The 27,446-nt window shown below is 30.7% G+C and overlaps 1 protein-coding gene across 1 annotated transcript; it reads right to left on the reverse strand.

The window, feature by feature from the left end:
* Positions 1–150: 150 nt before the first annotated feature.
* LOC111627501 (serine/threonine-protein kinase RIO2-like) lies at positions 151–23,064 on the reverse strand. Its single transcript, XM_023371084.1, has 9 exons — positions 22,923–23,064; positions 22,712–22,853; positions 16,109–16,222; positions 14,591–14,765; positions 10,198–10,287; positions 7,026–7,217; positions 6,846–6,938; positions 3,740–3,812; positions 151–1,017 (listed from the first exon to the last, which is right to left on the reverse strand). The coding sequence occupies exons 1-9, from the start codon at positions 22,986–22,988 to the stop codon at positions 460–462; spliced, it is 1,503 nt and encodes a 500-aa protein (XP_023226852.1). The 5' UTR covers positions 22,989–23,064; the 3' UTR covers positions 151–459.
* Between the last annotated feature and the right edge of the window lie 4,382 nt (positions 23,065–27,446).

The raw sequence follows: 27,446 nt of genomic DNA on the forward strand, positions 1-27,446 counted from the left end.
AATTATGTCTGACTTTGCCAGTCTGTCCGATTGCCATTGGACCTCAGATTATCATTGGATAACTGATGATGGCAAACTATAAACTGTACCATGTTTTGTTTCTGTCCTGGAGAAGTTCTTGACCAGAATTGTTATTTTTGCTTGTGAATGTTGACACTAGACAGGTCACTTTTACATAACATGTACAGGTACTGTACTGTACATTATGCTTGCACGCCTCATTCATCTTGACAAGAAAGATTAACCTCCCCTTTTTCTCCCCATTGGCAATCTCTCAATTTTTGAATCTTTAAGACATCATTCTACAAGTTGCCCTCTCTGTCACAATCTGTAATATTTCTCCTACAAAGTGCAGTGGTCATATTTGAATGTCTCTAGTGGAACTATTACTCTTAAATCTGATGATAATGTGTGTTTTAATGAAATTAAAGAAAACCATTTACAATTATTTTCAATTGGTTAAAAAAAACCAAAACTTTCTTTAACAGTATCATGATTTTCACGGCGTAACCTGTTCACTGCACTGGCTTCACCTTTAATCTTCACTCTACGTTTCTCTTTCTGTTTTCTCTTCAATACTTCCTTTCTAATCCTGGAACAAATTACTTCAGGAGCAATTGAGGCTTTACTTGCAGTACTATCCATTTCGCTACAAGCATACTTTTCATCTTGTGCAATATCCACATATAAATCTGCGCAACTCTCTGCTTTAGTTGATTCTGCACAACTCTCTGCTTTGGTTGATTCTGCGCAACTCTCTGCTTTAGTTGATTCTGCGCAACTCTCTGCTTTAGTTGATTCTGCAGTTTTGGATATTTCAACATCTTCTAGAAATTTCAGTATTTGCTTGGTATTAAAATTTACTTTGGAGTCTGTTCTTTGTACATTTGTTACTTTGCAAACTTCTTGATTTTCTGAACTGTACACTTTTGATTCGTTTTCTTCTTCAAATTCACTTATTTCATTTTCTTCCTCTTCAGAACTCCTATCATTGGCATTTTTCATCTGTTGTATTGCCTTTAAACATAAATTATATTTCAATATTGATATTTATCAATAAAATTAGAAAAATTTTAATTTTATAAATTTATAATAGCAAATATATAACAATGAAATAAACTTATAATAATTAATTGTTAATTAAATATCAGATGAAAAAAATTATTATTTATTATATCGATTACAAAGTTTGTAACAAATGATACACTAGTCTTGTACATTTAATCAGAATTAAATCTACCACGCACCTTACATTGCATAGAATTTTCTGGTTAAAAGATAAGGGAAAAGATTATTATTATTTAATAAAGATTATTGTTATATTAGATTATTATTATTTTTTAAGAAATGTGTTGTTTAATTCTACAGCATTAATCCTGTATCATGTTTAAATTCACTAATAACAGAATTTTTTGAGCAAATGAAATACTAGAAGTAAATAAAAATTTAGTATTTTCTGAACATAAAACAAGAAATTCAAAAATATTGTCAAATTTATCCCAAATGAAAAATATTCTTTTTATTTTTCAAAATCAGAGGTAAAATAAAATGTTAGGAAACATTATCATTAATTATTTTGAAATTAAATGAATCTGCAATGGGATGAGCCATAAAATTTTGTCTTGAACAATTAATAAGCAAGAAATGCACCAATTAAAAGGAAAAACAAAATTTTTTTTTCAATAAGACTTGCTTAGTAATTTTTTAGAACTGTTTTTAATAGTTATTAATCCAATTTATAGTATTTTTTAAACCCAATTTAAAAATTTTCATTTGCTAGAATTCACAGGTAAAAATAATCATCATTAATGCAAAAATTACTAAAAAAGATATCAGGTAAATAGTTCAGTTTTATTTTTGCCAATGCATAGAGATTATTCAGAAATCTGCTGAATTTAACTGGAATATGAAAAACAAAAAATAAACAAATCCTATATTCACTGTGTTGGAAAATTTGCTGTTTGATAGCAAAATTTTTCCAACTGTTAATATTTTATATTTATTAATGAAATTACTCTAAATGCCATAAATAAAAAAGAATCTATCAAATATCTTAGGATGTACAATGATTTTAAAGTTTAGTTTAGCTTACTGGTCTTAAGGCATAGTTCCCACATAATCAAGGGGCCTTTTCTCACAAAAACAACAAACTCTGTTTTTACAAGAATTATTCTGTCAATTCTTGGAAAATCATTATAATAAACTTGCATATTTTAATAGCAGAGATTCCTAAAAAATTATGAAATTATAATCAAAAGTTATCTTGGTTAACTCGGTCAAAATTAATATTAGATGTGTATTTACACTTGACAATTAAATAAAAAATTATATTAATTTTGTAAGGAAGGCAACATCTCAATATTTTATTCAATTGTCAAGTGTAAATACACATCTAATATTAATTTTGACCGAGTTAACCAAGATAACTTTTATAATATTTATAAAATTTAAAACAGATATTAAATCTTATTTGTAAAAGAACTTAAAACTTCATTACAATAATTAAATTATCAATCATAAAAAAGAGTTTTCATTTATAATTTGTTTATACAAACTATGAAATTTATTATAATACGAGTTTCTAAGTTGTATAACAATTTACTAATACATTCAAATAACCTTCTACAGGAATCATTACTATTATTTCAGAAGAAAACATCAAACTATTAAAACTTAATAAATTTTTGAGAAATTTACCTATTTTTTCTTAAATTTTTGATACATCAAATAAATAAAGTATTTTTGTTAACATAGAAATGAATGAAAAATTTCATTAATATGTCAATGTAGTCTCCATTAACAAGCCTAGTATTATATAATCTGAAACTGAAAAATTCAGTTGTAGTATCATTTTAAAAACTTTAGCCTGTACTTTCTGCAATAATTCATAATCCAAATTATCCATAACAAAAAGTTAATGCAAAAGTCAAAACAGGATGACTTACAAAATTAAAAATGTTTTAATTTTGTAAGTCATCCAGATTAATAATATATTTGTTTTACATTCAAATGATATTTTCCAAATAAGCTTTTATACTGAATGTAAACTTAAAAGTATTTTATTTCATTCACAATTATCAATTTAATATCCTTAAAATACCATTTACCTGACTTTCTTAATCCTGAACCATTTCTGAAAATCAGTACTATAGATTAACTTTAAGATTACTTTGACAGTAAATTTGTATGTATGTATGAAAATTCTGTGCAAGCCAATTGCAGTGAAAGAAACAAAATTAACACTTTTAAGTAAATTATAATAGTATAGAAAAGTGGTAGCATAAATAAATTATAATATAAATATCAATATATTAACACTTGACCACTTGTTAGCCAAGCTGAATTTTTAGCTTGGCCTACAATGGGTGGTCAAGTGTTCAAGAATACAGACTAACATTTCTGAATCTAACCACCTACAAAATTCCAGAAGCTCAAATTCAGATTGGGATCTCTCAGAGTAGGAGGCTGACATTTTTATCACGTATTGTCAAGAAAGTCTACATTAATTTTGATTTTAAAATAAATAAAAATTAATAAATCTGTAATTTGTTGTTGTTATTTTCACAAGCGATTGAAATAAAACATTTCAATGTATTACAGTGTTGAAATTTACTTCTGTTTCAATTTACAAAATATATGAAATCAAAGAAGAAATTAGTGAACAATAATATATGGAAAATATCTTAATGACTTAATATCTGGAGTTTATAAAAAAATCATTTTAAAAGAAAGTCATTACCTCATTAAATTCTTCTTTCGTTTCTTTTGAAAATCCACTTGCAGCTGTTTCTAAATCAAGATCAAACTCTCTCCTAAAATGAAACAAATTTATTTTTTTAACTGAAGAGAATTAACATATTTAAAATTGTTTAATGAAATTAAATTATTCTAAATAAAAGATTATTAATTTGAATTCTAATAGGCCTATACAAGTTTATTAAAAAATTATGAATTATTTAATGTCTGAATTATCAAAAATGTCTAACAAAGTAAAACAGTTATATTCTTTCCTAAATTTTACAAATTTTAAAAGCAACTTTATAACTTTTTACAACTAAGAGGAAGCAAAAACAATCATAAATCATATATATATAGGAGTGAAAGATTATAAAATGATAGATATCATTGTTTTAGAATTTATCATTCTAGAAAATTGTATTCCAGATTGAAAAAAGCAAGATAAATAATAATATGTGTCTAACAAGATCAATAACTAGTGGCCTTGTATTTGGCCAGCTTAAGCTAATTACACAAAAGTGAAGAGCATCTTGGTCACAGATTAGACCAGATATTTCTGCTGAGTCCAGTTTAGTCAGTGTTGAACACTAACAATTTATAGAATTGTACAAGTTTTATAGAGTATTTTGTACAATATCAATGATATTATTACAGTTTAAACAAAACCAAAACACTGATGTATAAATAATTACACAAAATCTTAAATAGCAGCAAAAATGTTCAATTTGAAAAACTATTTTCAATCATTTTTAATGATCTTCCAAAAATCAACATTTACAAATATTAATGGACATAGAACATAAACAATCAAACACTGAACATGTTTAAATATAAAAAAATAAATTTTACAATCTACTAAATCCACTAAATTAAAATAAAACAAAAAAAAATTGTAATAAAAATGTGCATCATGTTGTGTTGTGTAGAATCATTGTTCAAACAATAATTTCCAAGCATAATTATAACAACACACCTGAATTTTTTGCCAAGTATAAATTATTTTATTCTCAAACGTTTTCAACTTACTTATTATAGGCCATCTTCAGGTTTACGATTACCGTTCCAAAATGGAATGTTTTTTTGAATATGTTACATTTTAAATTTAATAGATTTTTACAATAATTGTATATATTAAATAAATGAAAAAATAAATCAATACAATAAATAACAGTAAATAAAATAAATTAAATAGCATAAATAAATAACACAATAACAAGGCCAAGTATAACAATTACAAACTTTAAGAGTTTTTAATCCCCATGCTTTTTTCTATCATGTACTTCCATGCTGTTGGAAGCATATTAGTATCCTTGGCATTTAGGCAACAGTTTTTCATCTTACTTTTATATATTTCCATTTTTTCCATTTCTAATGCAATGGATGGAGATTGGACAGTTTTAATGATTTTTGCCTAATCCCATTTTACATTTGCTCCTGTCTGCGTCAAGACTGCTAAAATGGTTTTGTTATGCCTTTTATTAATGTTGTATTTCTCGCAGATGTATTGCTAAGTTTCTTCTGGTTACACCCACATAATCCTTTGCTTTTCCTAATTCTTGATTCTCAAATGGTATTTTATAAACTCCAGCTTTCTCTTGCATTTTTACAGTGTCTTTATTGTTTCTTATTTTCAGCTATAGATGTTGGGTGCTTTTTTATATACCATTCTTGAGTTTTTATAAGTACGCAATTCATTCATCACTCCTCCTATATGTTTATTGTATGTGAATTTGTTAATTGCATCTACAGTAGTATGTTTTTTGCCTTTATGTTGTCAGTAACCTTTGACCAAGCCTTCTATTGTAGGGGTTTTGTATTATAGATTTGTTGCAATTATTTTAATTCTACTAATCTCGTACTAATACGATCCTGAAATTTGAGAATCAAAAATTAGGAATAGCAAAGGATTATATGGGTGTAACCAGAAGAAACTTACAATACATCTGTGAGAAATACAACGTTAATAAAAGGCATAACAAAACCATTTTAGCAGTCATGACGCAGACAGGAGCAAATGTAAAATGGGATTAGGCAAAAATCATTAAAACTGTCCAATCTCCATCCATTGTATTAGAAATGGAAAAAATGGAAATATATAAAAGTAAGATGAAAAACTGTTGCCTAAATGCCAAGGATACTAATATGCTTCCAACAGCATGGAAGTACATGATAGAAAAAAGCATGGGGATTAAAAACCCTTAAAGCATGTAAGGTGTAATAGAAGCATGGTCTATATAGGATCAACCAAACACACCCTCGAAACCAGAATTAAAGAACATAAAGCAGATATTCAACATGAAAGAACCAACACAGCTCTGGCTGTATATTCCTCGGATCCAGATATAGAACCTATATTCCCTCAAGCAAAGGTCATACACACCACAGGCTGCATGGACCATCTCAGATGGCTTGAGGCAATATACATATGCTTAAATACCATAAAGGAGAGTAATTGTATTAACTACAAGGAGGAAATTGGTTTATCAATGGCCTGGCAGACCTTACTCAATAAAACTATAGGATAGCACAGCATGAATAGCATGCAGGTCCATAATGACGTCATCGGTTGGTTGCACGGGGCAATGTTCCAGATGATATCTCATAACAACTTTGAATTCAAGTGCATTCAATTAGGAAGTTCAAGTTACCTGAAGAAGAGCCGTAATGGTTCAAAAACATTTGTAACTTTATTGCATAGTTTGTTCTGAGACACACACCAATAAAAGGCTTAGAGGTAAGTGCATTGTACAGTATTCCGGTGTAGAAATTATACTATTTTTATAGAATTTAATTATTTTCATAGCAATCTTATTAATCTATTATTATGAGAAAAGTTTTATATAAGTCAAGTTTACAAAAGTCAGAGAGCATCTATAATTTTATCATATTTCACAAATATAAAAACAGTAAAATGTTCTTTTAAATTCAAAAATTTACAAAAGTATTATCAATCATAAATCTTAATAATACTCTAATTATTATATAAACTAAAATATTAATATAAATTAATTGATATCAATATAGAAGCATTATAATTTTTAATCATTATGAAATTAACTCATTATTACGTAAACTTAAGTTTAATATCAATATCAAGTGATTCTTACTCAATGTCTTGAAACGTTGGATATAAAACACTTTCATAATTAAAACGTTTTTTGAAAAATTCTCTAATACAATTAACATCTCTTTCAAAATACCTATAAAAATTAACAAAAACATTTATTTACAACAAAAAGATTATAAATGTCATTATTTGAAAATAGTTATTGAAATATAAAAATTACCATTCTGCATTGGGATGAGAAGTAGAAATCATTTGTGGAAAGTCAATCAATACAGGATGATCATCTTTTTTCAGCATTATATTAAATTCATTAAAGTCTCCATGAATCAAGCCGTAATTAGCTAAGTGAACTAGTAAGTTCATCAGTTCATCATACAGTGTAGCAGGATCATTTACTTCATGTACTTGACATCTATGTTTAAAATTTAAGCATTTAGTTTTATAAAATGTAAATTTTAGTTTATTTTTCTTATTGCTTATGATGTAAAAATTATTAAATAATTATATAATAATTATTCAATGATTTATAATAAGTTCAGTTCAACAATCAAAGACATCTACCAAAATCTAGTGTTCTGTAAATTATCCAGAACAACTAAACATTCAACATTTGGTTTTGTTTCAATATCTAAAAACAAATCTAGCATAAATAATTAAACTTCAATAATCAATAAAAAAAAAAATAAATCACTGTAATAAAACAATTTTATCCATTAAAAACAATGTTTTAAAATTTATTATTGCTATCTGTATATTAAATGTTAAAGATCAGATCTACATTTATAAACAATTATATTTATTGTATCATACTATGATTATAATTTGAAGAAACATTCAAAAGTTTTAAAGAATCAAGATAATATATATATATAATTTATTTGGAACATTTTGCTTTGCATTTATTGGAACATTTTGCTGTTTACTTCTGATAACCAAAACACATTTATTCAGCAACATTTTCATCCTATTCAGACTGTCGAACTATTTTCTGCATATGTATAATTTTAATTTAACATAAGAATGATGATTATGAAACAATTTAAAATAGTAAAACCTGTGTAAACCAAAATTACACATTACCAAATTATTTCTTCAATTTTTAACAGGTTGTTGTATGTTTTTCTTTTTATCATCTTTAAACTACACCAGATAAATGTCACTTAGTTACATTCATTTTTAATAGTAAAATCACTTTTACATACATAAAAAATTTTACTACAAGATTTAATCCAAATTAATCCAATATAATTCCAACTAAAGATGGGAGTATACAAGAATTGAAAATTATTTGATTCTAAAAAGTTTTTGCTATTTCCATGAACTTGTGTTAAGTATTAGAATATTTCTCAGATGAAATCCTTGTACACTCAATGAAAGCAAACAAGTCAATTTGAGTCCTAAAAACTAATGTCTTGCCCTGTTACTGAAAATTCCAATCAGATTACAGTGAAATTCCATAACCTGGCATCATCAAGACCGTCATGGTGCTGGATTATCAAATATATCACTTTACTAGACAGTGGAAGTTTTTCTAGTTTTGTTCAATCCTTGAACACAGTTTTACATAGCTTCGCATGTAAGCTGTACAAATATCCCTTTTATGATTGTTTAACAAGCCATTTCAAATTTTCCAGGCTACTCTTACCGTTGGTTGGCTTGAAACAAGAACAAACTATTATCACTTAATGCTTTATACACTTTTATTGTGTATAAATACAGATGTACTCTAATTATCCAAGTACAAGAATGTTAATGTACTGTACTGTAGTGTTTGTGATAATTATTAATTTCAAGTGTGCTAAATATTTCTGCTTCTCATATCAAACCCATGCATTAATGTTTTTGAAAAAGTCATTAGAAAAATCATGCACAAGCTAACTTAGCATGTCTTCATGTTGTATTGGTCTTCTTCTGTTTCCATTATGTTTATATTGAAAGCTGTTGATGATGATGATGATGATAAAAACTAATGAACTGATAAACCTCCCAATGATAAGCTCGACATGCCAGCTTATTGGATTTGCCAACATACTGGATGCCAGGTTAACAGAATTTCACTGTACATTATTGCAGAAACAGACAAAATTGTTCTGTGATCTGGCTTCTCAAGCAATTTTAATACTATAATTAATTAATCATTTACTTCAATATTTGTAAATAACAATAAGTTAATTAACTTGTTTTCAAATACTCTATATTAGTTATTAACTATTCTGCATAAGGCAAATTGGTGGCATATGTTACCTTATTCTCATTGTTTTCACAAATTACAAGTATTTGTTGGTTGTTTTCAAAAACTTGATTCTTAAAAGTATTTGATTCTATCCCTAGTTAATTCCAATACAGACCCTCATCTGTACAGGACCATCAAAAGCTTGTTTGGGGCCTGGGCAGAGTGGGTCTCTCTTACACTTTTCTTATTTTTTTCCTTTAAATAAATGAAATATTTATAATGTTTACAACTGCTTTTTATTAATAAAGAAAGATTTTATTTTTTGCTAGTAAAAATAACATTAAATTATACGGGCAGAAACTATTATAGGTCTCTTTCTCTGGGACTGAGGCAAAATACCAGCTCCATCCCCTCCTGACAGTTCTCATGACTATTTCTTTGACAAGATTTGAAATAATTTGTCATGATCTGCAATATTGGAGATTTTATATATCTGTCTGCAAGTGGAATCTTAATTTCTGCTTTATCTGGATTAAATTACATTCTTCATATCCAATAACTCATTCTCTTTCCACATTGAGCAAGCTTCTGGCTTATACTAGAATTTAACATAAAAAAAACTGCTCTACACCAAACAATTCTTCTGTTTGTGCAGATTACTGTTTCAGACTGACTTTACTGTTTTAAATGTAAATTTGTATTTTATAATATATTTATTTTTAAAGTTTTAAATACATAAAGATAATACTAGATAAAAAATTAAATTACAAATTACAGAAGACTTTCTATAGAAAACTGTCCCCTATTTAGGTGTTACGAATATGAAGAAAACCTTGACAATTTCATGTAGCACTGGTGTTCAGTGATTTTATCCATTCAGCAACTAATAGATGTCAATAAATTAAAAACTATATTACAGATCACTGTTTTTCATTAAGGTAATCATTTTGAAAAGTATTCTTTATATTCAAAATATAATATTCTTTATATTGACTAAATAATAGTTTATCAAAAATTTTTATAAAAATCAAATGCTAAGTAACTTAGTTACATAGCATTTGATTTTTTTCTAACTTTCTGCTTTTAGAATGCAAATTCAATAAAAACACTTACAGATTTACTATTAATAATATTTGTATTTAACAAGATTTGATTTGAAATATTAGAATAAATATTTTAATACATAGATATTAGTTTAAATTCACATAAAAATACTTACAAAGGATATCCATCTATTAATTCCATTACAACACAATGACGGTTAAAATCTATTGGTTTTGGTACTGGAAATTCACGATCATATAAAGCCNGGTGTAGTAAACACTAGTATTGTGTTTTATTCCAAAGACACATGGCAAATCTTCCATCAAATTCCTTTATTAGTTGAGTCGATACGGTACATTGTTTACTCAACTAACCTTGAAGAAACAGCAAAAATTTAATAACTAAAACATTTTAATGACCTCCTTCAAGTAGAATATCATTATATTGTTTTTAAGAGCTTGATTCTTAAAAGTATTGCCTCTAGTTAATTCCAATATAGATCCTGATCTGTACAGGACTATCAAAAGTTTGTTTGGGGCCTGGGGTAGATTTTTTAATGACCTTCTTCAAGTAGAAGATCATTAAAATCCAAAAACATTTATTATCTTTGTGAAGCAGCTCTGATTTACTTAGAAATAATGGAAATTCTATTTTTCTTATTATGAACTACATGAGATATAAAATGATCAAACTAGAAATTTGCAAGTAACTATCATAAACTTAATGTTTTGTTTTCAAATTAGTACATAAATTAAAGATTAAAATAATCAGTATTATAAACATTGGAAAAATTATTTGGTAATAATTCCCATAGAATTCAATATTAAAAAATTTTTGTTTCGAAATATTTATTAAAAATAATCATGCTTTTTGGCATATCTCTTAAATTTAAGTGTATCAATATCACTTAAATCTAATTTTTATTATTTAATTAAATAATCAAGTTTATTTTGTGTTGATAAACATAAATTGCTTGATCAAGTGATTAAAATAAGTTTAAAACTTAATTAGCAGAAAAAAAATAACTTCTACATCATTTTTGTTAACCGGTCTGTATTGCATTTTTAATAGAAATGGTTAAAAACAAATTTTAAAATGAAAGCTTTCAATAATTTACTACTTCAGATATTTAAATGGCTATTTGAACACTGATTAAACTATATTAATAATATCAATGCACTCTTGGAATAATATATTAAACTATTAACAGATTAAACTATATTAATAATATCAATGCATCTGTCGTTCTTTTCTGATTTATTCATTTATTTAAACTTATAAATTATTATTATTTGATTTTATATTTACACATACATATGTATATATATATAAAAATTATATTATAATAATAAACACGTGTCTGTCACATTGTTAGGAAGTAGGTAGGATGGCCGAGCGGTCAAGGTGGCAGCCTACCACTCCGCGGGACCCGGGATCAAATCCAGACGGGTCAAAGTAATCCCCAGGAATTTTTCAGGGGGTGGTCCATTCGAATATGTCAGGCCCCGTCCCTCATCACCTGGTCGCCCTATTGTGGGCCTGCTTTAAGAGGCCCTCTTAATGCCCACAGGGTGAAAAGAGTAAAAAAAAAAATTGTTAGGAAGTTTCTAGATGTTGACTCATACCAATAACAGCTTAATGTTACACTTTGACTTTAATCCAGCATAGCACTTGGCACCAGTATCAGCTGAACATGAGATTCACAACATATTAATAAGCTGATAAAACTGTGTCAAACAGCTGGTTAGCTCGAGGATGCCTCTTGGGAAGACAAAAGGGTTCATGATTGCCATACAGGATCAAGTCATAAATACTAAAATCTACTGAAAACACATACTCAAAGATACAACACTCACAAATGACACATGCAAAAAATGTCACATCATGCCAGAAACTATACAACACATCACTTCTGGTTGCAAGCTCTTGGCACAGACAGATTACTTACATAGACACAATCAAGTAGCAAATAAATCACCAAGAGCTTGCAAAAAAACACAAATTATTAGACATCCACGAACCATACTACAAATACATTCCACAGACAGTATTGGAAAACACCACACACAAAATGTACTATGACAAAGCCATAATTACAGATAAAACAATTTACCACAACAGACCAGACATCACATTCATTGACAAACACAGTAAAATTACATATATGGGACCAGGGGTGGGCAAGCAAGAGTTCAGTGGGAGCCGAAGTGTAGGTTTTTACAAAATGCATGGGAGCCGCAGTTCTGTACTGTAGTTCTGTACTGCGATTTTATTATATAATATAAAACAAATATTGAATTTTTTTAATAAACATATTTTCACAAAATTGTGGAAATAAAATTGTAAAAATAATAATAAAAAGCAGAAATTAACACTTTCAGCAAGAGCTGCATTTGCCCATGTCTGTTATAGACATATCCATCCCAAACACTCACAATGTACAAAGCATATGCACTGAAAAAACATGGCATCTTTGGAGGATGGATAAGGTGCTTATTGTACCATATTTTCTTGGAATGATCTGCATGCCAGAGAGACCATGAAATAAGATATTTTCATTTGGTGAAAGCCAGCATGCCAGTCTATCCCAGGAGAATGCCATCCTGCAGGTTTAAGATTTGTTTTTAATGTTTTTAACATCACATAACTCATTTGTTTTTAATGCACCCTATAGAGAGGGCGCATTAAAAAACAAATGAGTTATGTGATGTTAAAACGAACAAGTTTTCATTCTAAAACTGTGAAACTGTCAGCATTACATCAAAAATTACAATTATATGTTTAATTTCTTCATTTTGCCTTCTTTCTAACGACATAGAATACTCATGGAATTCCAAATGTGCTTTTTTTGTGTGTATTTTATTATTTGATTCAAATACCCAAAAATAAACATATGAAATTTAAGAAATTCACTGTAAATTATCTCCACTTACACCAATTAACATCCCCTTTGTGGGAAATTTGAGAGGAAGGTGTTATTTTTAAGATCAAGGTAGATGGTCAGTGTAACCCACACTGACTAACTACTACTACTACTGCTACTATTAATGTCAATAAGTCATTAATTGTTTTATTGTTTTGTAAATGAAAACTTTCTTCCTGATTCTTACAGTAAGTTGGTCAAATGTTATTATTTTATTGTACTCAAAAGAATGTTTTCTTTAATGTTTAACAACAACTAATTTTGTGGTGTAGTAAACACTAGTATTGTGTTTTATTCCAAAGACACATGGCAAATTTTCCATCAAATTCCTTTATTAGTTGAGTCGATACGGTACATTGTTTTGTACTCGTTTCAAGCTTTGCCCCTCTTCACGGTTTCAAAAAACAAAACAACTAATTTTGATAGATCTGATTAATTTTATATTTTAGTTGCAGTTTAACTGGCATGCCAATAACTCTGGAGTTTCTGGCTTGTTGGTCTCCCTGTTTTTATGCAGCATGCCAGTCATTTCATGAAAATATGATATCTGTCATTCTCTCCTCTACAGGTATCATATTACCCCCACTAACCAAAAGTCTGGGAACATTGCAGTTGAATACATCACACTACAGAAGGCCACTAGATTGAATACAGGTCATATTGTTAGGAAATTCCTGAATACACACAGACACTGACACATTTATATAACTTTTGTTTGGTTTAGTTGCTATGCCTTGACTCTGGTCTGGCATAGTACACATTTCTGCACATAATATTCTTCAAAGTATCTAAAAAACATTTTAATTTTATTTTTATTGAGGGTTATTACAGAAATATCAATGAACACTTACTATATTAGTACATTTATATTTCTTTACTTTTCTCACTGAGTTCACTGTCATTATCTTTGCTCTGATCACTAGTCTCATCATCTTTCTCCTGAATGGTCTCATCTTCATTACTATGAGCCATTACTTTCAACTCATCAGCACAATTACTAATATTGAAATCTGCATATACTAAACTCCTGCTGATGATACTGCTAGGTACATCATTACATAAATCCTTTAGCTGACTCCATCACCAATGTATCCAATATATTAGAGTTGATTTTATAAACAAAGAAACAAGATATTGTTCAAATAATACTTTAGTTAATTTAAAAAAAAAAAGTGGCAAAATAACATTAACAATTCTGAAACAACTGCTATTGTCAATAACCTTGTTCAAGACAGATGTATGTTATACATTTAGGTATTTAACTGTAAGGTGTCTGCAGAGCAAATATACAAAAAAAGTGGCAAAATAACATTAACAATTCTGAAACAACTGCTATTGTCAATAACCTTGTTCAAGACAGATGTATGTTATACATTTAGGTACTTAACTGTAAGGTGTCTGCAGAGCAAATATACAAATATTCCAAAATCCAAAATAATTCTAATCCCAAGCATTTCAGATAAAGGATTCTCAGTCTGTATATCAATAATCTTAATATATTTACCTTTTTACTAATATCATATTAGTCCATTATGTATTAAATCTTTAATTCTAGTAATGAAATTCCAACTGTCTATTTAAAAAAATGCTCCCACTTAAATATTTTGATTTGATAATTTATATCTAAAAATTTGTTAAATTTACCTTCATAAAAGCAAATTCTTTTACTGCTGCTAATCTTGATAAATATATCCAAGAAATTCCTTTGCGATGTCTGTGATAATCTCTTTTTTCTTTAAGTTTCCGAAATGAAGTACGACCAAGTCTATGTATTTTTAAAACTAACTCATTGTCATCTTCATCAGCAACAATATATATATCTATAATAAAATATTTACATTTATAATATTAAAAATTCTAAGTGCTTTATATCTGTACAACATATATACATTTTCTATACATAATTTATATATAATGTTAGTAATAATAAAGAAATATGTATAATATTTTATTTTATAATTAATGAACTCTTAGGGTGCAACTATGTAGATGCAAATCTAGTAGTGAGTGAGAGATTGCAAGTGATATAGTTCTTGCAAAGGAAACCATGCACAAGTGAGAAATCTCACTGGCAAGAGTGAATTTCTAGCTCTCACAAATATCTGATAGTGTTTGATATTTATTGTGGCTTGCCTCTTCTCGCTGAATACTGCATATGTGTTTTGTGACAAGAGTAGAAAATGGCCAAACGAGATACTGGACTTGGTGTAAAAGAAAATTTAATTAACATTATTTATTCTCATCCTCAAATATGGGATGAACATATTTTAACAACAAAATGGAATGAAATAGTGGAAGACATGCAATTAGACAGCAAGACTTTGTTTAGTAATGTAACATTTTTATAAAATGATAATTACCTATTTGAATATTTTCTGTTAGTCTTTTGTAATAATTAATTTGATCGATTCCATGTTAAATATGAATGTAGTGTATATTGTCGTTAGAATGTAGTGAAAAAAAATACATTTAGCATTGAAGAGGGATCATTAATTACACTTCAATCCGAAATGCATGTCATGTTTTTCTGAAAAGAAAAAAATCAATTCTCTCTAGTCTTGTGTTCAATTATACTAGAACTATAACGGCTTTTCCTTTTTCGCTAGACTTTACCTTCAGGCACCTTCACCTTCACCTTCGTCAGAGATTTCTAAAGTTTGTCCTCTCTCTGACTGATGGTGTAATAAGTCTAGCAAAAAAGGAAAAGCCATTATAGTGCTAGTATAATTGAAAAAAATCAAGATATCAAATCAGTTGTAACTGGATATTTTGAGTGACCAGAGAGACCTTGCAGGCATGTAGAGTTCGGCTTATAGAGGATATTACATATTATGATTGAATAAACTGAAGAATATATATTAATACTTGGCATCTATATCTATATATTTTAAAATCGTGCAAATCACATTTTCAGACCAAAAAAAAAAAAAAAACTGTCCATCAAGCATGCACTACTATTCTTCACTGATGCACAAATTATTAAATCTTTGATCAGTATATACTTTCTAAGCAGAAAACTACATTAAACATAAGAGAAAGTTCTTTAATACGTAGTATATATTAAATTATGTTGAAAATAATGATTATTCTTATTAAAAGTTTAATACAATATTACATGATATGTTAAAAAATAAAAATATAGTAGAGCAATCAAAAATAATACCTGACTCTTTACCAACTCCAATTTGATTACCCACTGAACTTATAACATGATGAGATGACAATGCACGAAGTGCAAGAAAATCATATCCTAAATTTGTTAATCTGTAACCATCATCTGAAATTTAATATAATAACCATAAATATTTAGTAAAAACATAATCTATACTAATATTATAAAGAGGTAGTGTTTGTAAGTCTGTATGCAAAGGCTAATCTCCGAAACTACTCATCAGATTTCAAAAATTCTTTCACCAATATTTACAATGGAACTTCAGGGTGGACATAGGCTGTATATTATTCCGTTAAACATTCATATAAATTAAAAGATATCATCTAGGGTTAAGGCTTTTATGTCCAACAGATGGCACTACGAGTATGACACCCGAAGTTTGCTTTTCTGTGAGGCATTATGCTTTTCTGTGAGGATGAACTAAAGCAGATCATCTATCTATCTATCTTTATAAATAAAAATGTAATGTTCATTTGTTCCTACTGATTCCCTTGAAATTTTGACACAACACTGCATTCAAATACGCATGTGTTTTTATATAATATACGTGTTGAAATTTCCCCCAGTGGGGGAGATGGACAGGATTAAGGCTTACTGTAAAGAACTCTGCTGCTATTTATACTATTTTAGATGCAGTATTTTGCGTTTTAATAGGGTACGTCAACAGAATATACACTAAAAAGGGATTTTTCGATATTCTCCCCACGTGGGAGAGAGACAGGATTAAGGCTTACCATGAAGAACTTGGCTTCTATTATACAGCTGTCCCTTGATAATCCGACAGGTATGGGACCAAAGGGGTGTCGGATTACCAAAAGTGTCCAGATTACTGAAAGCGATTACATATTTGGCATTGTTTTGCTAGCAGTAGCCTACAATATTCCCTACTCCAACTGTTCGAACAGAACTGCTCATGGAAAACACATGAAATGTGTATCATTGTGTAAGAATTGGGTGGGGAGATTCACGTTGTGACATGTTTCTGTGCAAGCAGACACGTAACGGGAACGATACCTTGACGGGAGGTTCGTCAGACTACTGAGCATGTCAGATTACAAAATGTCGGACTATCAAGGGACAGCTGTACTATTTTAGATGCGGTTTTTTGTGTTTTTGCTTGCATTTTAATAGGGTACATCAACAGAATATACACTAAAAAGGGATTTTTCGATATTCTCCCCGCAGGAAAGAGGAACAGGATTAAGGCTTACCGTGAAGAACTTGGCTTCTATTATACTATTTTAGATGTGGTTTTTTGTGTTTTTGATTGCGTTTTAATAGGGTATGTCAAGAGAATGTACACTAAGATCGGATTTTTTGAAAAATTTCCCCCCACGGAGGAAGTGTTGTACATTTATAATAGATACATTTTGAGCCACAACAATGTGTGGCAGGGTCTGCTAATACTTTATAAAAAAGTTAAATTAATAAAACAGTTTACAGGTATCCCTTGATTAACAAGATTAATTAATCCCTCAATGCAAAATTGCATTAATCAAGTACAGTGGAACCCCGGTTAACGAACTTAATCCGTTCCGCGACTCCGTTCATTAACCAAATTGTTCATTAACCGAAGCAATTTTTCCCATAGAAATTAATGCAAATGCAATTAATCCGTTCTAGTCTCTGAAATTTTTGTGATTTTATTTGTAATATACAGTAATTTTCTTTGATGAAAATGTAAGAAAACGTAGTATCTATCGTTACAGCAACAAACATGTAAACTTTGTTTAATAAAATAGCACTGTACATACCTTCGTTTGTTGTAGTTGGTGGCAGAAAAGTGGAGATGTACAAACCTTAATGCTTAGAAGGGGAAATCCCCTCCAAAAAATAACGGGTAGCACTTCATTGGAAGATTCTTCCAGTCGAAGTCTCTTTCGGTAAAAAAAAAAAAAACCCCACCAGTGGCTAAGCGGTCTTCGTACCTTGAACATGGGGGAGTTCGTTCGTGGGTTCGCACCTCGTTCAAACGGGCTGGCCATGTGGAGTTTTCCGGGTTTTCTCCACGTCTGTAACGCCTAAATAGGGGCCAGTTTCCCTTAAAAACACCTCCCAGAAGGCATTCCCCTAGGCAGATCGCCCAAGTGTTGCGTTGCCATAACTTAACAAACAAACAAACTTTTTACGTAAGGAACAAGAAATTGATCTAAAGTTGATTGTCTTACTATTTTAATCAAAATTTTTCTCAAATGCGATAGCGCATTGTCGTTTATATTGCGTTGTCATTTTCTATTGCCACTATGACTTTTTTCTTTCTTGGATGCCATATTGATTAAATATATAAATCACAAAACTGAAAAAAGAAGCATAGCACAAACACTCGGAAAATCAATGCTTAACTCGCGCATGCCTAACACCAACTAAAATTTGACACAAAATAGCATTACGTTCGTTATCCGAGACAAATTTTTTGCAAAATAAAAGTTCATTAACCGATTTGGTCGTTAACCAGGACGTTCGTTAACCGGGGTTCCACTGTACCTTGATACTTGACTGAACAATCACCTGCTAGAACAAATTTTCAGTTAATATTTTATTGTAAACAAAAATAGCAAATTCACTAGCACCTTATTTGCCAAGATGTTAAGCAAAGACAGATGTTAAAGCCATGTTAATTAAAGTTTCTGCCATGTATAAAAAGGGATTGCGCCACTATTAATTTCATGCATTAATCAAATCCTGCATTATGCAAGAGATTCCTGTATTGATATTTTATTTTTAATGATGTTATAGTAAAAATTATTTTACTAATGTTAATAAATACAAATGTTATGAAACAATAATTTTCCAGAACATTTATGATATCAGATTTCCATCCCATGATATTTTCTCAATTTATGTCTAGTACAGTGATAGCCCAAACTTATGCAATTGGTGGGACTGAGCGATAACCACGTAAGTCAAATTCGCGTAAGTCGGGGTATAATTTCGCAATTTGTGTAAAATCCAAGTTGGAGGTATGTAAGCTAATAAATGTTCTCGTTAATCTTATCTCATCTTTTGATTTATTAACGGTTACAAGAAATCACCACATAGAGTCTCTCAAGTCTCCGTAGATATAAAATACACAGAAATAAATAACACAAAATAAATTGTAGCTATGTGTCGATTCCGCGCAACATGTCCGAACATGTAAGCTGAACAATAGTGTGGGGGAGTGAGTAATCAAGAGTTGCCTGGCGCTCAAACAAAAAACAATTTGATGAGATTTGAAAATCGCGTAACTCCGGGTTCGCATAAGTCGGGATAGCGTAAGTTGAGGTATTACTGTACTGTATTGGCTAGATGTTATCATGTGATCAATTTTTGTTGCTTGTTTTTGGATTTATTTTTTTAACTACATTGCATTTGATGAATAAAGGCAGCAATTTTTTATAGTATAATGTACAACAATATAAAGATTCCTAAAATATTTTTAAATTGTTGCCATGTTCTAAACCAGTGAAATCATGTTTTTGAAAACTTTATTTTTTTTATTTGAACTTCACACAAAAAATTTTAATATACAGTACACCATCTTGTGTGCTTATTTTTTCAATGATGACAAAATTTTTATATTGTGATTTGATGAAAACAGCAATATTTTGAAAAATCGAATACCACATTTTTGTATGTAACCTTAAAATTCGTGAAAAATTTTGTCCAATATTGAACAGTAATCATTCACTGATACTTAGTTTTGGGCTAATTTTTATCTCATTATCTGTCTGGAGCCAACTCATCATACATTTTCTGCTATGGGCTTTCGTGATAATTTCAGCTTCGTAGACTCATGCTATTTTTCTGTACTGTTAAAGGAGTGTGCAATTTAAAAAATTTTCTCACCACTATTAGAGATAACTACTACCTAGAATTTGCTCAAAACTTTTAATGTGTTTCATTTCCTTTTACATTTAACTACATTGTATTCTAACTCATAAAGAAAACTATTTACCTAAACTGACCTACTTAATTAAAATATAAGTAATGTTTAATTAAAATATAAGTAATGTTTAATCAAAATAAATATATTAAATTAAAAAACAAATCATGTTATCAGTTTTATGTTTTAATTTTTTTACTTTTTAAATAATTAAATCTAGCTAATTCAACTTTACACTATCTGGAACCTGTTACCAGTGCTCTACACGTATATATAGTATATCGCTCGACAAACGTTTTCGTTTTTGAGCGATCCATTCGCTCTTCTTCAGGTCGACTGAAAATTCCCCGGTCGGAGTGTATATTTTTCATTTGGATCAGGTGTTGGATCGGACTGGGTGGGCTGTTTCTGGCATGCACGGTCGTGTGGTGGGGGAGGAAACGGCGGGTTGGCGTCTAATAGCGATTGCCAGGCCAGAGACAGGGATGCTAGATGCCAGAGACGCTACAGTCACACCACATGCCAGACGCCACAGCCAGAGACGCTATTTACAACGCCGGCCGGCTAGCCACCTGCATTAACCAGAAGGAAGAGCTAACCCTGTCTCTGACCTGGCAATCGCTATTAGACGCCAACCCGCCGTTTCCTCCCCCACCACACGACTGCCCATGCCAGAAACGGCCCACCCAGTCCGATCCGACACCCGATCCAAACGAAAAATATACACTCCAACCAGGGAATTTTCAGTCGACCTGAAGAAGAGCGAATGGATTGCTTGAAAACATTTGTCAAGCGATATACTATATATACACATAGAGCACTGGTAACAGGTTCCAGATAGTGTAAAGTTAATTTCACCCCAGTGCTGAAAGTAGAGCAGTTCCTGTAATTTAGCTAATTCAAATATAGTAAATTGTTATCAGGTGATGGAAATCAACTGTTTCTGGATATTTCCATTTGTATATATGATAAATAAATATATATACATACACAAAATAAACAGGGTGAAACAATTTCAAAAACACAACACTTGATTTTCAATAATAAAGTAGAATTCACATTGAGTCACTGTTTGGAACTATTTCTTTCATTTGTATGTATTAAATTTCTATGCCTAACTTTTATTACAATTGTCCCAAAATTAAATTAGTATACATATTTACTTTAAGGTAACTATAATTTTATTCTTTAGATAAGGTAACTATAATTTTATTCTTTAATTTTTTTCCTAAAGAATAAAAAGACAGTTAACAAATGTAATGTTTAACTACACAGTTTGATAAGCATTGCATTTGTTGTTTACAGTAATACAGTATTGTAACATTCTACAACAAATTGTAGAATGTTACAATATTACTGGAACAACAAATATCCACTGACTTAAGATTTCATAAAGGAAATTTATTTTTCAGGTTATCTCAGCAAAAAAACAGAACAAATAAGATATCAAATTACTTTATAGCAGCCTTTAAACTTTTCAAGAAAATTATTCTTTAAAAATGAGGAATTTTTAAATAAGAAGTGTTTGACTTACGAGGGCTCTTAGAGACCACTAGTGGCCAAGCGGTCTTTGTACCCTGAACACTGGGAGTTCAGTCATGGGTTTGCACCTTGCTCAGATGAGTTGGCCACGTGGAGTTTTCCAGGTTTTCTCCACGTCTGTAACACCTAAATAGGGGCCAGTTTCACTTAAGCTGATGCTGATACCCTTTGCCTGTAACTAATTGAACTTCACCTCTGTGTACTATAATAGTGCTATTTTTTGCAGAGTCAAACTGAAAAATTAAATTTAAACGGTTCTTTTCTGTTAACAGAACACCTGTTGTAACTTTAATCCGATGCACAATACCATTGTCCACTAAGACTATCACGTTTAACTGTTTAGCCCAGATGACTGTGCCAGCTTTGAGTAGCCCACTTGACTATTTGTGGAGTACTTGATGTTACATAGTTTTACATGTGGGGTACAACTACCTGCAAAGCTTGTAGAATAGGCAGTATACCGATAAATGTTAAAAACTGATCTTTGGAGGCAAATATCTCGCAGAGTCAAAAATTCTGGAGTGGTGCGAAATATCTCATTCAGAGCTCGAATCTTACCTGTTACCATACATACGGGCTGGCATTCCGGTAACAGAAAAGTACCAAATAAATTGACTTTATGAAATCTTAAGTCATGGATTTTGTTGTAGAATATTATAGTATTACCAGAAATGTAACAAATGAAATGTTTATCAAACTGTAGTCTGTGGTCTCCTCAGAGTCCAAAAAGTTCTCAGGAAATACATCAGAGATGTCATGTGATGGGTCACAAGACACACTTTCTACGCCTCCATCATCTAACACGATACTCCAAATGGAAAAGTTTAAGCAACAATGACCCAAACAGTGCAGAGTTGGTAAGTAGTCCTACAGTTTTGTTTACAGCATTTATAATATGGGTTGCTGTGTTTTGCAAATGACTACCATACATGTCTCTCTTAAAAACACCAATGATACCAAAAAAAAAAAAAACTATAAACAGCAATGATGTCCACTAAACTATCACAAAGTTTTTGCTAGAATATACTCTATGCAACTGTAATAATGTCCATTGGAGTTACAGTTGTTTTCTTTACAGTACATCAAGAATGTTTTGTTCTCGTTTTATTATAGTATCTGTTTATAATAAAATTTTGGTAAAAGTTTACACCACGATTAATTAATTAACAAATTATTCAAAAACTTACAGCGTCTTCCTCTTTCGTATGCAATTAACTTTTTCCGAGATAAATCCATTAAATGCTTGTGACAGCCACCATGTTTTAAATTAGCAATCTGTGTAACTAAAACACCTGGAACCAGCTCATGGTTTTTCATTCCCATTTCAACCTAAAGTAGAGTACAATAACATATGAAATTCGTAAGTCACTCAAATGAATTTTCCAACGATATACTTACTGCTGTTAAGACTCTAAAATCATCTTTCGATAAATATCTCAAAGTTGAAACATTTAATTTCCCCATAATTTTGTTAAATTAATAAGAAGTAATAAAACAGTCAACCATTAAACATGACGACACGTGTTCAATCGAACGCCACCTGGAATTTAATTATATAGTACATACAGTATATTTATTTAAAATAATAATAATAATAATAATATTTGTCAACATTAGTAGCTATACGTAAGAATTTTTTTTTCAACTAATATTTTCGTTTCTATTTGTCCCTCTCGTGAAATCATTATCGGACTGTACTGTACGATGTATAGTGCGATTCAAATTTAAACTGTACTTTTTTTTTAACTCTTTCAACCCTGTGGGTTCAGCCATGCCCACAATGGGGCTGCCGGGTGGTGAGGGGCAACATATCCGAATAGACCACCCCGCGAAAAATTCCTGGGGATTTTTCGACCCGTTCGGATCGAACCCGGGTCCCCCAGAGCGGTGAACTGCCACCTTAACCGCTCGGCCATCCGGCCGCCATTTAAACTGTACTAGGTCAGGGGTCGGCAACCTTTTGAGTCGGAAGAGCCAAAATTACAATTTACAAAATTTCAAAGTTTTTAAAGAGCCACAAAATTTTTTCTTGCCAACAATAAATAGTACTCGCATAAATAAAGTTTTTTGATAAAAAAACTAATGTATTTATTCATAAGAAAAAATATCTATTTATTCATATATAAGTAGTGTTTTTCACAACAAATTAGATAATAAAAACATCCGACGACGGCGTCATTCGAGAGCTTCCGATGGACTGACGACAGTGACGACGCGTGTGACGGGGGAGGGGTGCGATGAAAAGCGAGTACAAGTGGCTGAGAGATAGAATCAGTGCCTAATCCTCGTTAATCGATTCAGAACGATTTTTAAATGTTTTTTTTTTATAAAATAAATAATATTTGCGTATGGTACTAAAGAGCCGCAGCTTCACATCCAAAGAGCCGCATGTGGCTCGCGAGCCGCAGGTTGCCGACCCCTGTACTAGGTAAAAGCATGGTGAAGTAATGTCAATGAGTGTCTGATCTTCGATATTCGAGTGTTTTTGTGTGTTGATGTATCTGTTGTATAACTTGTTATTTGATAAGTTAAAGCGCTATTTGAGTCATAACGTTGTTGGGTGTAATTGTTCTTTTCTGAACAACTCTTTGCTCTGTAACGGTGGTGGACTGGCCTACCAGGAAATTCCAAAATTCCCTGTGGACCATTCGCTCTGTGGTCTTTCCTTATTGTAATATAGGTAATATTTCATTTGGAATAAATAACAAACAAAATACAAGTGCTGTCTATTGTATTAAATTTAAGAAAAAAGTCTTACTCAAATTTAAATCATAAGCCACTGCGATATAGTTTATACGAACGACGTCCAGCTCATGGCAAATGTGTGCTATTAGGTCAATTTAAAATTTTAAAACGACTGCCCTGATTTGGACTTGAGCTGCCCAAGCGTCTGATTTTCGGCCTCGCCACGATGTGCATTTTGTAACTTCTAATTTGAAAATAATTTATCACAACTTGGACCGTAAATCGCTATAGATTTTTATGCTCTTTTTTCCCTGTGGGCACTAATAGAGCTTTTTTCAAGTTTATCATAGGTTCGACCAGATCGACAATGGAATGAGCCGGATGATGAGGAAAGGGCCCTACATATATGGGACAGATCATCTCCGAAAACTTCTGGGGTTTTTGATCGGGCAGATTCGATCTGGAATTTCTGAATCTCTCAGAGCGATAGAATGACAACTTAACTACCACGGCCTTTTGATCGATAGCATATATATACATGGGCGTCCGCAGAAGGAGGCAAACGGGACTCTTGTTCCCTAGGATCGAATAAAAATTTTCTTGAGTTATAGTCGCAAAAGTGAATGAGATGAGTAATCTTACATCCTCGAGCATGAAACGCTCTGTCCGTCCTTCTGCACGGATTTAACATTATATTTTATAATCTACCTCTGAAAAACCCAAATAAATTAGATAATTGAATAAAAATTTATTTATGTAATTATTTGTCTCCAAGCTTTCTTTCCTGGAAAATTTTCTGCAGACGCCTGCCTACACACTATATATATACAGAGTGATCTATTTGTAATGCCTATTTATAATACTAATTGCAAACATTTCCTAAAATATACATTAAATTGAAAAGAGGTCTTATAAGAAAGTTTATTATTTTAGAGGATTCTTTTAAACTGCATTGAAATTAAGCCACTTCCTCCTTCCTTGTGGGTAGGTGGAAGTAACTAGATATTGATATTTAATAAACATACAATATAAATACAACATTTTCACAGATAAAACTTTTGCTTTCGTTTCTCTTCCGTCTTTCACACCGTTATCATACGTTTACTAGTTTTACTTAAACGTATTCTTGATACTTGCACTTCAATTGACCCACGAATTTTGCAGAGCACAGTGCGGAGTTTCGGAAAACGTGTTAAAAAATATATTCTTGGAGGTCACCTCTTTGAACGTTTTTCGAAATGAACACTCTACAATATTTTTTTAAGAACTGTATTTTTGCATAAATTTATAATGGAAATTGTTTACCTTTTGCTTTCGTTGTTATTTATTAAGTAATAATAAGTTATATTATTAAAAAAAAAACATTTTATGTGTTATTTTTCAAAAATACTAAACATGCTAATAAATTTTTAACAGATTTAAAAAGCCTTTATTATAAAATCAAAAATATATTACAGGAGTATTTAGGCATGCTAAACAATTCAAGTAGTGAAAAATAAACATGAGTCAAGGTAATTGCCGCGACATGGGCGTATGATTGCCAACCAGATGTGATGAAATCGCGACCATGGGCACAAGTTTGCCTGCCAGTGCTTAGGAATGGTATATACATTGGTAGAGTAGTACATGGGCACAAGATGCCAGCCAGTGTTAGGAGAGGTACATACATTAGTGGGGGGATACATGGGCACATAATTGCCAGCCAGTTTACGCGTTACATACAAGACTGTGTAGAAAAAAATGACGAGGAATGTCCAATTAGTGATGAGTGCTGTTGACTCGTTGAGAGTTGCTTGGGTTATCTGCAGGCTGATTGATGTTGAGAGCGTCCCCCTAAGTGCTGCCGGTAGATATCGTTGCTAATCCTGATGACGTCGCTTATTTCAATAGATACATTTTGAGCCACGCGTTGTTGTGGCTCAAAATGTATCTATTATAAATTTAAAACACTTCCTCCGTGAGGGGGGAAATTTTTCGAAAAATTTCTTCTTAGTGTACATTCTCTTGACGTACCCTATTAAAACGCAATGAAAAACGCAAAAACCCGCATCTAAAATACTATAAATAGAAGCAGAGTTTTTTACCGTAAGCCTTAATCCTAACCATCTCCCTTCAGTGGGGTTGAATTTCGACATGTATCTTATATAAAAACTCGTGCGTATTCGAATGCAGCGTTGTGTCAAAATTTTAAAGGAATCGGTAGGAACAAACGAACATTACATTTTTATTTATACAGATAGATAGAAGATGATCTGTTTTAGTTCATTTTCACAGAAAAGCATAATGCCTCACAGAAAAGCAAACTTAGGGCGTCGTACTTGTAGCGCCATCTGTTGGACATAAAAGCCTTAACCTAGATTATATTTTTTAATTTATATGAATGTTTATCGGAATAATATACAGCCTATGTCCACCGTGAGGTTCTATTCTAAATATTGGTGAAAAATTTTTGAAATAGGATGAGTAGTTTCGGAGATTACCTGCTGCAAAAAACTTACATACATACATACAGACATACATACAAACATTACCTCTTTATAATATTAGTATAGATTTGCAAATGCACTTGATTCTAATTAATAGAACACATTTGAATTTTCTTCAAATGAATAGTATGACGAAAAAATGCAGATAAATCGTTCTTGTATTTCCAAGGATTACGAAAATGGTTTCATTTCCGGAATCCCGAGTATATTAATATAAAGAAATCTACATAAAAGCAGAAATCTTACTCCCAAATAAGCTGTGGTATTAATCACTAAAAAGTAGTGACAATTTTCTCAAGAACTTTATTCTATTGAATAAAATAGATAAATTAAGTTATGAAAAATAAATACTTTTTACTGATGTTTATAATGCAGTTTGTGAATGTTTTACTTTTTCCAAATTGGCCTTTGTAGAAAGAATACTCACTAGTGATCTAAATCACGATAATTTGTAATAATAAAGTTGCCCCTATTTTCTTATTGCATTAAATTAAATTTATAAAAAGAAATTACTTTTTTATTATGACATAAAATATTTTTAATGTTCTTATTTTCGCTTTGGTATGTATATTTAAGCCAAGATAGTGACGGATAACTTAATGGACGACAATAATTGTTCTACTTTCATTGCCAAGAGCTCTATTTTCATTTGTATTGTGACGCCATCTCTTGGCTCTTTTATTTCTTTTCCGCATATATATTATTTTAAATATTTAATATTTATCACTTATTGGCCTACCAGGAAATTCCA

The sequence above is a fragment of the Centruroides sculpturatus genome, unplaced genomic scaffold (assembly GCF_000671375.1).
Source record: "Centruroides sculpturatus isolate CEXI.00-Female unplaced genomic scaffold, Cexi_2.0 scaffold354, whole genome shotgun sequence".
Taxonomy (NCBI): Eukaryota; Metazoa; Arthropoda; class Arachnida; order Scorpiones; family Buthidae; genus Centruroides; species Centruroides sculpturatus.

Excerpts from the sequence above, each read along its gene's own strand:
- LOC111627501 (XM_023371084.1), bottom strand. The coding sequence starts at position 22,988 with ATGGGGAAATTAAATGTTTCAACTTTGAGATATTTATCGAAAGATGAT. Across the intron at positions 22,854-22,922 it reads ATTTTAGAGTCTTAACAGCA|GTTGAAATGGGAATGAAAAA; the intron begins GTAAGTATATCG and ends ACTCTACTTTAG. Across the intron at positions 6,939-7,025 it reads TCTCATCCCAATGCAGAATG|GTATTTTGAAAGAGATGTTA; the intron begins GTAATTTTTATA and ends TAATTTTTATAG.